This window comes from Schistocerca nitens, chromosome 1 (genome assembly GCF_023898315.1).
Source record: "Schistocerca nitens isolate TAMUIC-IGC-003100 chromosome 1, iqSchNite1.1, whole genome shotgun sequence".
NCBI classification, from domain to species: domain Eukaryota; kingdom Metazoa; phylum Arthropoda; class Insecta; order Orthoptera; family Acrididae; genus Schistocerca; species Schistocerca nitens.
In genome coordinates this window covers 599,397,220-599,410,983 of record NC_064614.1, presented here as the reverse complement: position 1 = coordinate 599,410,983, position 13,764 = coordinate 599,397,220, and the positions used below count along the sequence as shown (strand labels likewise).

General features: G+C 41.1%; 1 protein-coding gene across 9 annotated transcripts in view; it reads left to right on the top strand.

Annotated features, from left to right (window-relative positions):
• Window positions 1-13,764, top strand: part of LOC126256324 (cuticle protein 21-like) — a 187,833-nt gene that overhangs the window by 104,967 nt on the left and 69,102 nt on the right. For 3 of the 9 annotated variants that reach the window (XM_049955476.1, XM_049955478.1, XM_049955477.1), the window contains exons 2-4: window positions 3,968-4,097; window positions 4,845-5,489; window positions 5,639-5,918. The exons of 3 other annotated variants lie outside the window; for them this stretch is intronic. In XM_049955476.1, coding sequence (XP_049811433.1) covers window positions 3,968-4,097; window positions 4,845-5,489; window positions 5,639-5,763 — 900 coding nt within the window. In that variant the 3' untranslated portion in view covers window positions 5,764-5,918. Of the gene's footprint in view, window positions 1-3,967; window positions 4,098-4,844; window positions 5,490-5,638; window positions 5,919-13,764 lie in introns of those variants that run through there. 3 more of the 9 variants (XM_049955474.1, XM_049955475.1, XM_049955479.1) reach the window with 2 other exon arrangements.

The following is a 13,764-nucleotide window of genomic DNA, read 5'->3' as shown; positions in this document are numbered from 1 at the left end:
TCAGAGCCATTTGAACCATTTGAACCAAAAGTCTTGTTCCTCCTGCCACCGAACTTCACTAATTCCCACTATATCTAACTTTAACCTATCCATTTCCCTTTTTAAATTTTCTAACCTACCTGCCCGATTAAGGGATCTGACATTCCACGCTCCGATCCGTAGAATGCCAGTTTTCATTCTCCTGATAACGACGTCCTCTTGAGTAGTCCCCGCCCGGAGATCCGAATGGGGGACTATTTTACCTCCGGAATATTTTACCCAAGAGGACGCCATCATCATTTAATCATACAGTAAAGCTGCATGTCCTCGGGAAAAATTACGGCTGTAGTTTCCCCTTGCTTTCAGCCGTTCGCAGTACCAGCACAGCAAGGCCGTTTTGGTTAATGTTACAAGGCCAGATCAGTCAATCATCCGGACTGTTGCCCCTGCAACTACTGAAAAGGCTGCTGCCCCTCTTCAGGAACCACATGTTTGTCTGGCCTCTCAACAGATACCCCTCCGTTGTGGTTGCACCTACGGTACGGCCATCTGTATCGCTGAGGCACGCAAGCCTCCCCACCAACGGCAAGGTCCATGGTTCATGGGGGAAGGTATTGTGAATGTCTAACAAAATATGCTATCGTCTTCATTCCTAGTTAATGGTGTTTGAAATTTGTTGGCTCGGTTACACAAATAAGAGAAAAATGAAGACTCTTAACTCCTTTCTTTCGTTTCCACTCATGTGGAAACGAAAGAATTCTGATTCATTGTGTCTCAGTTATCTGTGAAATACTCGTATCACTGCCTGTTCAGCTGTGAGTAGATGGATGTTGTAGTCCACATGAGACAGACCACCTTGTAAGAACTTTTTTGTTTTGTTTCTGACACAGAATGATACCGAAATAATCTTTCATTTATGTGAATAGAAGGATGTATAGTAAAAACGCCATGGAAAACAATTAACGTAATAAGATTTGTAATCGACATACGAATGGAAAGTCTTGAATATTATAGTCAACACTGATGTTTTCATTTTCTTTCGTCTGATTTCATGTCTGTGGATGGAACGTTTTGAATCTTTTTTATAATATTCTACAGTTTTGGGTTTGGTTTTAAGCGATTACCCGTCTCATCTTTTCTCCTGCTATTTTTCCAGTTCGGCATATGAACTATGTGCCTCAGTAACTTTTTTACATATTCGAATTCATCGTCGGCAATAGTGCTATGGCGTTGCATTTTCCAGGAACCAGTTAGTTACGTTTCTTACGTTTTACCAATAATACCACTAGCATGATCATTCACCTGGTGAAAATTTATATAGATTTCTTTCGCGGACTGTTTTTATAATACCTCTTTATATTTTATTGTGTTTGTTCCCTCACTTTTTAACATTCTTTTACGTGCCAAATTTTAAGACATAACAGAACATTTTCGTGTGGTGATCACTGCGTTTCAAAACTGTGATCCTGAAGTTCATCAAATTTCTTTCTCAATTATATTTCCTTTCTTTTATTTCCAGTAACATTTCATTTGGTACTGTATCCATCAATTGTTTGTATCTTTGTGTACCACGACATCTCAAATAATTCGGCCCTTCTCCTCCTATTTTCCCAGCAACTGTCTTCCTCTACCACTCAAGGGAAAGTTTTAGAAATCCATCTGTTATAACCTCCTCCGCAGCTCCCTGTCAGTATTTGAGATCAGTTGACCTCTTTTGTGGAAAAGTCTAATCACCTATGCCTCTTCTGCTGATTTTTTTCACTTCATAGTTCAAGTAAGATGGCTCTCCACACTAAAAGAGTGTATGTTTACCGTCATTGAGATGTGCACTTAAAAATTTCCTGCGGACTCCCTCTTAAGGTTTCTCCTTTACCTCCTCGCCACCCCCCCCCCCCCCCCTCTCTCTCTATCTATCTATCTATCTATCTATCTCCATCTCCACCTCTCTCACTTGCTGTCTCTCGATGCCCAATTTAGCCGAACTTCAACGCTAGAGCTACGGTAGGAAGACCATAGTCACGTCCAACATACTCAGATGCATAAAATGGGCTGTGGTTTCCTATAATCTCCATGTCTTGCTGTGCTTTTTCAGGTTATAAATCTGAACAATTATTGTAGCCTTATGAAACCAGCACAAACTGACATTCACCTTGTACACTGCTGTCGAATACATAGAATGGCACTGGCGATGAAGGAAATTAAAGTTCTCTTCCAGCATTAGGATGTTTTCGGTTTTGTAAATGTGGAATTCTGATACTTGATTATATCAGATCTTAAGTCCTCTTATAACGCTAGAACACGATTCTTGGGTTCGAAGCCACGACAAAGCATACTAACATAATGCATGCCATAAGCTCTTGTTGAGTCAAACCAAGAAAAGATTCCACACTTGTGATGCTATCCTCCGTTCTCTTACTCAGAAGAAATATTGGCAGTTGATAACGGAAATCCGTGAATGTGAAGCTTGTTGTGTTGGTTCTTCACACTGGTGTCAACGACAATATGTCATCCGCATCAATATTGTTCCCAGTTAATATCGTTTCCAGTTATTTTGTCTAAAGTTCTATAGATAATGTCCGGAAGATCCCCTCGTCAAACGTGCAGCCGATACATGTCCAACTATTCCCCATAACAACCTCTTTCTCTTTCACTTTCAATTCACATCAGCGCAATTTCGTGAATTTAAAGCCCCTTTTCAAGCCCCCTACCTCATTAAAGTTCTTCCGAACAGCTCTTCATATTTTTTCTAATACTTATGATATTCTCAGAACCTGAGACTGAATAGGAGCTTCGGTAGCCATGCAGGCGCCGTTAACTGTATTTCCGAATTGTTTAACATAAATTTTCTAGAGTGAAAGTTGAGTGCTAAAAGTCTGGAAACATTATGAAGGAGCTTTCCGAGTATCATAAGATGTACGTGAAGAGAAGTGCATGTGATTATGTTTACATTTCCGTCAAGTGAAGTTAAAGGTATTGTGAACAATACCAAGCAAGTAGATAATTCTGTTTGTGTCCAAAACTATGTTCACTTCATAATGTTTTGGGCATGTCGGCCGTACCAGCCAGAAATTTCTTTTAATAGTATCGTTTCTAAAAAAAAATGCTCAATCTGTAGAAATAAACTTCAGCGGTGAGAACGGGCATTTTTGAGACCCAAAATGTGAAAAGGAGATCATTGTTCAGCCGGCCGACGTGGCCGTGCGGTTAAAGGCGCTGCAGTCTGGAACCGCAAGACCACTACGGTCGCAGGTTCGAATCCTGCCTCGGGCATGGATGTTTGTGATGTCCTTAGGTTAGTTAGGTTTAACTAGTTCTAAGTTCAGGGGACTAATGACCTCAGCAGTTGAGTCCCATAGTGCTCAGAGCCAGATCATTGTTCATTTGAATATCGAAGACAGCATAAATGACTACGTGTTTACATTGCTTTTTTTTACTCTAAGAATCACTTATATGCTCTTAGACGGCCGGAGGCGCTACAGTCTGCAGCCGCGCGACCACCATGGTCGCAGGTTCGAATCCTGCCTCAGGCATAGATGTGTGTGATGTCCTTAGGTTAGTTAGGTTTAAGTAGTTCTAAGTTCTAGGGGACTGATGACCTCAGAAGTTAAGTCCCCTAGTGCTCAGAGCCATTTTGATATGCTCTTTTATCCCTGAATATAGCAGAGAAAGAACCTCTAGGTTGAACATATGTTGTGCAGCTCGTTGATAGCACTCTTCGGCATAGTGGCATTTGTGTTTGCCGGCCGAAGTGGCTGTGCGGTTAAAGGCGCTGCTGTCTGGAACCGCAAGACCGCTACGGTCGCAGGTTCGAATCCTGCCTCGGGCATGGATGTTTGTGATGTCTTTAGGTTAGTTAGGTTTAACTAGTTCTAAGTTCTAGGGGACTAATGACCTCAGCAGTTGAGTCCCATAGTGCGCAGAGCCATTTGAACCATTTTTGGCATTTGTGTTTACAGACGGTACACGTGCGCCGCCTGTGGTGTTGCAGGTACTGCTGTGCGCATGCGCGCTGCTGGGCGCGGCCAGTGCGGGCTACCTGGGCTCTCCTGCCGTCTCCTACTCGGCGGCTCCCGCCCTGCGAGGCGGCCTTCCTTACAACGCCGGACACGGATTCACAGGTAGTTTGTGCAACAGTCTCTCAAAGGAGGGACGACGTCTGATTTACATGCCGGAATGGCTAAGATGTCTTTGGGCCTTCTACACACAAAAGACTTTGGTTTTCCGTTTCGATTCCATATCTATACTACTACATATGAATTCGTGAAAATTTACTACATAATTTCATAAGTAATTATTGTCATAGTTCTCTTCCCAAATTACTTCAGCAGTTTTACCCATAATAAGCAGTAACTGGTTTATTTTAGAATTATCTCTCTATTCTTTAACCACATAGACACTTTATCCGCTGTTGTGAATGATCTGCCATAATTTTTGTTCCAGTGTATGATTTTTGCTGCATGCTGCTGGTAGCAATTTTTTTAAAAGTATTCAAAGACCAGTCTTTGGCAGCGACAAGAGAGTTCGAAACAAGTTTCTCCTTTTCTCTTCTTCTAATGAAGTTTTCGTATTCCTATGAAATAACAAAATGTCTCCTCTCAATCAACTACATTTAATGAAAAACTTTCAGATGGATTGCAACTTAAAACTGATCTTTAAATTAAAGAAATGGAGCGCATTTACTAGACATACTACCTGTACACCGTAACGCATTGTTATTGTCAGTTGTGATAGCTTATGCATCGACATAAACTGAAGATGAACATTCCTTTAACATATTGCCTATCTTGTACTTCAACAAACTATTTCCTAGTACCTGTGTGTGCGTGAATACAGAAGACGCCACCATGAATTCATTCCTTTCCTAGGAGGCCTGGCCGGAGGTGCCGCTGCTTCAGCCGCCGCCGCTGCTGCTGCTGCAGCGGCTAGGGCCAGACTGTCTGGTGCTGGCATCGGTGGCTATGCTCCTGGCTACACTGGCGCACTAGGAGGTGCCTACCCTGGTGTTGGTGGTGCCTACTCTCGCCTCGCCACTGGCTACTCTGGTGTGGCTCCTGGCTACACTAACGCTCAAGGAGGTGCCTACTCTGGTGTTGGTATTGGTGGTGCCTACTCTCGTCTCGCTCCTGGCTACGCTGGCGCCACCCCTGGCTACGCCGGTCTCGGTGCTGCACGTTACAGCGGTGGTCTTGGCCGCCTGGCCGGTGGGCTGCCCGCCGAGCTGGCTGACCCGTACTACGACCCCAACCCGCAGTACAGCTTCAGCTACAGCGTCAGCGACGCCCTGACCGGCGACGCCAAGCAGCAGCAGGAGAGCCGCAGCGGCGACGTGGTCGAGGGCAGCTACAGCCTGGTCGAGCCAGATGGCAGCGTCCGCACAGTGCAGTACACGGCTGCCCCTGGAGCAGGTTTTAATGCTGTCGTCTCCAAGGATGGTGTCCCAACTGGACCTGCCCCCCTGGGAGCTGCTGCTGTCGCTCCTGCCGCTGTTGGTGCCCGAAACATCCTCCCAGGTTTGTAATAGTACTCTGACTTTGACGTTTTCAGTGTACTAATAGCACCGTAATTGTGCTATCATGTTCCCAAATATGAACAGGTACCAAAGATACTATCTTCCCATTTGACTAGACATCTACATCAGTGCCTGATGTTATTGTTTCAGGAGGCATAGTTCCTGGAGCTGCACGCTCTCTGCTATCTCCTGCTGCCGCTGCTGGAGTCTACGGAGCACCTCTCAAAACTGCACATGCCTCCCTCGCCACACCACATGCTAAAGTACACTATTAACGCCCTCACAAGCTGACACCTTGTAAATACGACCACCTATATATATTATGAATAATGCTCACACATAGCAATAAAATGTACATATTTATGAATTACTCTCTCAATGTATCAGTGCAACATTTGTATAAAAATAAAATTATCAGTCGTAATTTAAATGTTGTACCTATTTAATTTTGCACATTCCCCATAGTACTACGTGAAAAATTGTTGTGTTGCAATTGAAATTGAAGTACTAGAAATTCCCTACATTAGGCATTTGTATTTCTGTCTGAGAACAGAAACAAGCAAATCAGGAGAGTAAAACCGACGTATAAGATATGGAAGTCAAGTTGTACTTTCGTTGTTAGAAGAAGTTGTTTTCAATGGCAGTCTACTTCACATAAGTAGAGCCCTATTCTACTTAATGTGGTGCTATCTCACAGTAGTTAGCACACTGGACTCGTATTCTAGGGGACAGGTTTTCAAATCCATGTTTGACCATCTAGATTTAAGTTCTTCTGTGGTTTCCCTAAATTACTTATGGTAAATGGTGGGATTGTTCCTTTGAAAAGGCGCAGCCGACTTCCATCCCCACAAGTCGTTAAGGCAGTATTGTGCTCCATCTGTGCTGACTTATTGTCAACAGGACGTTAAACCCTAATCTTTCTTCCTTTCTAGATGTTGTTTGGGGAATAGACGTTACATCTTGAAGGATCGTAGTCAAGTATCTTCATTAAAGTACAACACAATCTGCAACAGAAACTTTATCGCCTCGCCCTCTGAGTTACATTATGTAATGGTCTTGTGGATAGTGAACAAAATGTTTTCACTCTTAGTAAGTTGCTGGACGAACTTGATCATGCAATCATTTGATCGAATATTTCCATACTGGCAGATCATTCTGTTCGATGGATGTCAGGATGCTTAAGAAAGGTGGCCAAGGACAACATCTGAACACAAATCAAATTAATGGATTAAAACCCGTAGTCTCACAAATGTTTTGTTCTCACTGCGACAGTAGTATATATGTACTTCATACGTGACAAGATACTTATGGCTTCAATGGAACAATGGCAATATATGGTTAACTCAAGCCTATTAAGAATACTGAGAAATAATTTTGAAGCCAAGACGATAAAATAACTAATCGTAGAACCTGTAGAACTTCAACTAAAATCTAAAATCAGTTAAACAGTTAGGGAGCGATGAATTTCGAAAGTCAAGAAGCTGTAAACAGTAAAATCATTTTTCATTACGATGACGACACTAGGGGAGGCAGAGTGTTACATGTTGGTACACTTTTCATACTTCCACCTCTAGCCAACCATGTAATAGAAGTTTAATATATTTTCGTATTCTATTTTTAAATGTTGTCATTCATGTTCTATGAGCTGCAGTCTTTTTCTAAAATTACAAAAATTGTTCTGGATAATTAGGTTTTTTCCAAACATAAAAACATGTTTCAAGGAGCGACATTTTCATGCACCTAGGAACAGATATTCGATTGAAATTTAAAAGTGTTGCAATCGAGAAAATCTTTTCAATTTTGTATTTAACAGTATGTATTTTACATTTTTTCTCTACTAAACAACACCAATCAGTAAGTGAAATGAAATTAAATAGAAATATAATCAAAAACCAGTTACATGTTTGAGACAGAAGCAATTGGGAACTAACACGAGTTTCCACTGTCAAGACAGATAAAATTGTTAAGATTTAAAAGAAACTCAGTTCATTTGCAAGTGTCACATATTCTGTGGTAAAACACCATCTTATCTTTGAAGATACCAGATGATGCACGACCGACGAATTATGGCTTAACAGTCTGCAAGTTATACAATATTTCAAAAAACATGTAGCGTTTTACTCACCATATTTAATATATTACACAAAACCTAAACGAGTAGAATGCGAAAAATTTACAATTGTCGTGCAAAACACAACCTCCATGTCTAACAATAACAAGAACTGTAGAAAATTGTGGAAACTGGCTATGGAGGTCTACGGTGCTCATTCCTACATGTGATTGTAAAATTTCTCACTAGCCTCATGTACTGACCAAAAAATATCGTGTGTTGCTAGGTGCATTATCCTCAAGGTACAACATGCTTCCCTACATGACCTCTGGGATGGACTGAACAGTACTAATTATACACAACAAAGTCTACAGGGAGCTGCAGAAGGTAAAAGCTGTGGAGGTAGACAGAGACTGGAATACATCCAGCAAGTAATTGAGACCGTAGGTTGCAAGTGCTACTCTGAGATGAAGAGGTTGGTACAGAAGAGGAATTCGTGGCGGGCCGCATCAAGCAGGTCAGAAGACTGATGACTCAAAAAAAAAAAAAAAAAAAAAGAAAAGGAAAAAAACCAGTTACATTAATGTGTCCACCGACTATGTTCGACGTCAATGTGCAGTATCCACTTACAGACGGCAGGTGGCAGCACTCACAATGAAGGGTGTGGAAAGCGTGTCGGAGGGGAAGGGGAGGGGGGGGCGGGAGAGAAAGAACACGGAAAACACTGCAGTAGTTCTCAAAGTACGAAAATGGAGCGATTTATCTGCCTTCCAAAAGGACCGAGCGAGGAGACGCAGTGGTTAGCACACTGGACTCGCTTTCGGGAGGGCGACTGTTCAAACCCACATCCAGCCATCCTGATTTAGGTTTTCCGTAATTTCCCTAAATCGCTTCAGGAAAATTCCGGGATGGTTCCTTTGGAAAGCGCACGGCCGACATCCATCCCCCTCCTTCCCTAATCCGAAGGGACCGATGACCTCGCTGTTTGGTCACCTCTCCCAGGTCAACTAACCATCCGAAAGGGCATGGTCATTGGCTTTTCGGTCATTTCCAAAAGTCTGTAAACTGTTCGCTTGCCGCTGTGGTTAAAGCATACGATGCATGTAAAAATGGCGCTACCCAAAATTGGTGGCGAGGCAAGTGTGACACCCTATGGGCCATAGATGACAGTGGAGAACGACGACTGCGGAGATGTGTGTGGGCGAATAGGCGTACAACTATTGAGCAACTGACCGCCCACATGAACCTTGAATCTACCAACAGTGTCTCCTGAAAGACTGTTCGGCGAACTTTGCTTTGTTGTACGGACCTCTGAAGCATGGGTATGGTTGATGCACCCATGTTGACTGCTGTCCATTGGCGATAAATACTGGAATTTGCACGCCAAATCAGCAACTGGACGACTACAGAGCGGCGACAGGTGGCTTTTTCAGGAGTTTCGTTTTATGTTACATAGGACAGATGGCCGTTGGCGTGTAATACGTAGAATATCTGAAACCAAACAAGTTGCAGTAATCGTCGGAAGGATCCATGATGGAGGAGGGAGTGTTATGATCTTGGGAACACTTTCATGGCATTTCCTGGGTGGTATTGTCATTCTGAAAGGCACAATGGCTCAGCACAAGTATGCATCTTCTTTGGCGACCAGTCCACCGCTATGTGCAGTTTAGATTTTTCTGGCATGATGGCATCTACCAGCAGGACAACATGTTACACAGCCTGCAGGTCACCAGGATGAGTTTTCTGTGCTCCTCTGGCCACCAAGCAGATTTAGACCCAATCGACAGTCTGTGGGACAACATCTACCGGACTGTCACGCTATTTATCTTCAACCGAGAAACCTAGTGCAGCTGGCCACAGCACTGGAGTCGGAAATGCTCCTCATTCCTGTTGGTGCCTTCCAGAAACTCACTGACTCTCTTCCCTCACGTCCATTCTACAAAAAGTGATTATTCAGGCTTTTGACAGGTAGTCACACTAAAGTGACTGGACTGTGTAGTTATGTCAAATTCTATACATCCCAGTCTGGCAAGGCAATATCCATCCACTTGAAGGAATGCCACAGAAGTTGGAGACTTAGAAATGGGGTCTCTAGCTTTGCAAACTATCTGCTTAATGAAGGCCACAGTTACAAGGTGCAACACGGAGACTTTCAAAGACTTTCAAGATGAACCATCTTGAAAAAAGTGAAATTACTAAACGTATAGTTATTTGTCCAGAATTGCTGAATGATCAGATACAGTTCCCTTACTTATCGCTTCTAATTGCAGATACTGCAAGTAAACGCATCTGGAGTATTTTGTGAATTACTGATCCCTGTATAAGCCACGTATTTTACTGTATTTCAGTTACTGTGGTTTCACTTTTCCTAACATTGTACTTTGTATAATTGTAGTTATTTCAGTTACTAGTTTAGTCTCTTAATGTATCTTACTTGTTGTATTATACCTGTTTGAGACAAAATTATCCTGTTCAGTCGTGCCCTTGAAACATGTCACCAAAGTTTAATGTATTCTCCTCAGTTTATACTTTCCTTGTGCGAACAGTTGTAATTTGTGATGTCGTTCATTACTTTAATGTGTCCTACTTTTATCTGAGCTAAATAGCTTTTTTTAATAACTCTTGTGACTTCAGTCTTACATCGAACGTTAATAACTGTCATCTTTGAGAGCAAAATTAGAGACTCTTAGGACCTACCTAGTTGAAAGTCTTTGCTCCCACAAAATACACAGCAAAATAATTTTGTCTTTGTGTCTGACCTTGATATTACATCCGAATTCGATTATTTACATAATAGATATTAAAGAATATTACAAATATGTATGGTGTTATCATTCAAAATTTTGGGACTGTATATTGTTTTTGACAGATCTGACGATGGGGATATCCTGAAGCGTGTGACAATGAGATGTTAGTAAAGATTATACTGATGACGAAGACTAGTGTATTTCCGTTGTTACTGCTGCAGGTCTGCAAAGAGACTTCATGTCAAAAGTGATTAAACATTTTTTTACGAGAAAACACAGAAAGGTTGAGGCTTTCAGATTTTTGGTATTTAACAGCGTTACAGAACTTGATGACAGCCAGTTATTATTTTTCGCACCAATGCAATTAATGTATCGTTAACCTTCTTTACTATTGTATGCCAAACGAATACATACTGACATCCACAATATTAGTCTCACACTGTAACAGTAAATATTCTTCGCAGTTTCTAGATGAAACCAGTAGCTACAAAAATGAGAAATATTTCCTTTCCTCGTACTAGACAGTTAGACCTATCTCTAATGAAGTAAAGTAAATAACGATCCAAACCACGCTATGTGTCTTCAAGTCTTCGGATACACACAGCTAGTCTTCGAAAGGACGATATTTATTTAACTAAGAGCGTGAAGGATCGTCTTTTCTGTTGAAAGAAGAAAATGTATCACTTTCTCTTGAAGGTTGTAAGTAGTCATTAACGGATCTCGGAAAACTGCTCTGCCCCCTTATATCAGTAAAAATAAATCCTTTTTCGACTGAAGCTTTCACTGTCTGCTTTAACGGGAGCTCTGGGCAGGATTCTGGGAGACGATTCGTCTATTAAGGTGACCTTGCGGATCAATGATATATTGATCATTACAAATGCCTGGTAAGAACACTTAGAAATTTTGGTCCAAACTTTGCAAGTCGTTAGAAAAATTGGTTTCATTTATGAGTTTAGAAGGGTCAGGAATCGCAAGAAAGCAAACGAAGTTACTGAAATGTTCCCTGCATCTGCTTGCCGGACAATGAAAACCGTTTATTGGCTTCTGTGACATGAGTGATAAATTGTTCAGCAACCAATGTATAAGCAATTTGAATTTACTGATATTATTAAAAAAGGATGTCCAATTGACGTGGACAGAGGGAAAAAGGGGATGTGCTCTACATAATGAAGTATAAATTATGCAGTGTACGAACTCTCCACCACAATAGCTTGCTAAAAAATTTTGCGAAAGATAGACAGCAGCGATAATGGCTGTTGTAGATAAATGAACTGGTTTTAAAATTTGATGGCACGATGAACACAGAATGGTCGATATTGCCAGCTGATATCTGGCAGCGTGGGAAAAATACTGTGAAGAAAAGAAAATATGTGGTGATAATTTCGAGTTTCAAGAAATATTAATATTATATCTTGGCAGAACATACAACTGTAAGGACCTTTTCTGACGAAACACAAATTAACACAAAATCGATTAATGTGATGATCTCTAACGTCGCAAAAATTCTGGTTTGAAAATCAATATTTTATATGTTTTATTGCAATTACAGCAGAAAATTTTCATGTTAACTATGTTGTTAACAAAGCGAAGATAAGATTAATTAAAGGTAAAGGTACTAAATAATGTCATATCAGCACAAGATACTGGTCCAGCGCTAAAAATGTTGAAGGAGGAACGCGAAGACGGAGGTGAGGAATATATTGAGACACTATTGACTGCAGAACTACGATATACCGTACAGGGAAGTGGATTTACATTTAGATATAACTTGCAATCACTGAGCCATCCAACGTATCTACACTTGTTTATAAGGCGAAAAGATGCTAGAAAAATTACAAGAATACTGCGTATTCCATAATGAAGCCTCAAACGATCGCATATCATATGATAAATATCGGAAGGTAGTAAAATATGCTTCATGCATACAGTGATTGCTGAAAAGTGGGAGACGTATCTACAACTGATCTTTTCGTTTCTTTGCCTAAGACCAGTGGTCCTGGAATAGGTTCCGACAATATATAAAATTATATCCATCGAGAAAATCAAGTAGCACAATCACCATGAAGAAGTGAAAAGAAGAATATTCTGTTAATGCAATAAAATTATATTACATGCTTGCTGACAATGGATCCAAACTCCGGTCAAAAAGGAAACTAAAAAGGAAATAACATCAAACAACTCTGTATTTTACATGACCATACAGCCACAAATACAGCGGAATGTGTAAAACATTTGACAAAATTATCACAAATCTATGTCCATCTTTTTAGAGATGGCTGCGGGACTCGGCTGTTCGACACAGGATGTCAAATTAAACACCTTTCAGCCGTCTATTTTCCAAAGTTGTATTATTTGGCTATCAATTTCAGCGTTTTACTACGCCATCTTCAGGTCCATGACCTACGAGGAGGAAGACTCTACCTCGGTTCTGATCAAAACAGGGGCCAGCAATACTGGTATTAGTACATTTTTGCTATAGCATCCTTTGCCGAAAGCCAGAACCGATGTAGAACCTTCCTACACGTCGGTCAGGGACCTGAAAATGGCGTAGTAAAACGCTGAAATTGATAGCCAAATAAAACAAGTTTGGAAACTAGACGGCTGAAAGGTGTTTAATTTGACATCCATTATCACAAACTGTGACCCAAAGATTACCATATTTTGAAAGAGTCATGAATAGTTGAAAACTAAGAGAGCACTCATAACACTAATGCAAAAATAGGAAGGATATCTGACTTCATCTTTGAAGAGCATGTACACTTTCCACCACAAACTACTGTGAGCAAAACACAACCTCTACATCTACACCTACAGTTACATCGATACTCTGCAGATCACATTTAAGTGCTTGGCACAGGGTTCATCGAACCACCGTCACAATAATTCTTTGTTATTCCAGTTTAGAACAGCGCGCGGAAAAAAGGAACGCCTTTATTTTTCCGTGCGTGCTCTGGTTGTCCTTATTTTATAATGATGATCGTTTTCCCTGTGCAGGTCGGCGTTAGCAAAATATTTTCGCATTCAATGGAGAGAGATGACGATTGAAATTTCGTGAGATGATTCCGTAGCAACGAAAAACGCCTTTGTTTTAATGATGTCCATTCTAAATCCAGTATCATGTCAGTGGCAATCTCTCCCCTATTTCGTGGTAATACAAAACGTACTTCTCTTATTGGAACTCTCTTGATGTTCTCCACCGATCATATCTGCTAAGGATCCCAGACCTCAAAGCAGTACTCCAAAAGAGGGCGGACAAGAAAAGTGTAGGCAGTCTCTTCAGTAGATCTGTTACATTTCTTAAGTGTTCTGCCAATAAAACGCTGACTTTGGTTTGCCCGCAACAAACATTTTCTATGTTTTTTTCAGTTTATGTTATTCTTAATTGTAATTACTAGTTATTCAGTTGAATTTACGGCCTTTAGATTTGACTATCGTGTAAACGTTTAGCACTCATGTGAATGACCTCACACTTTTCATTA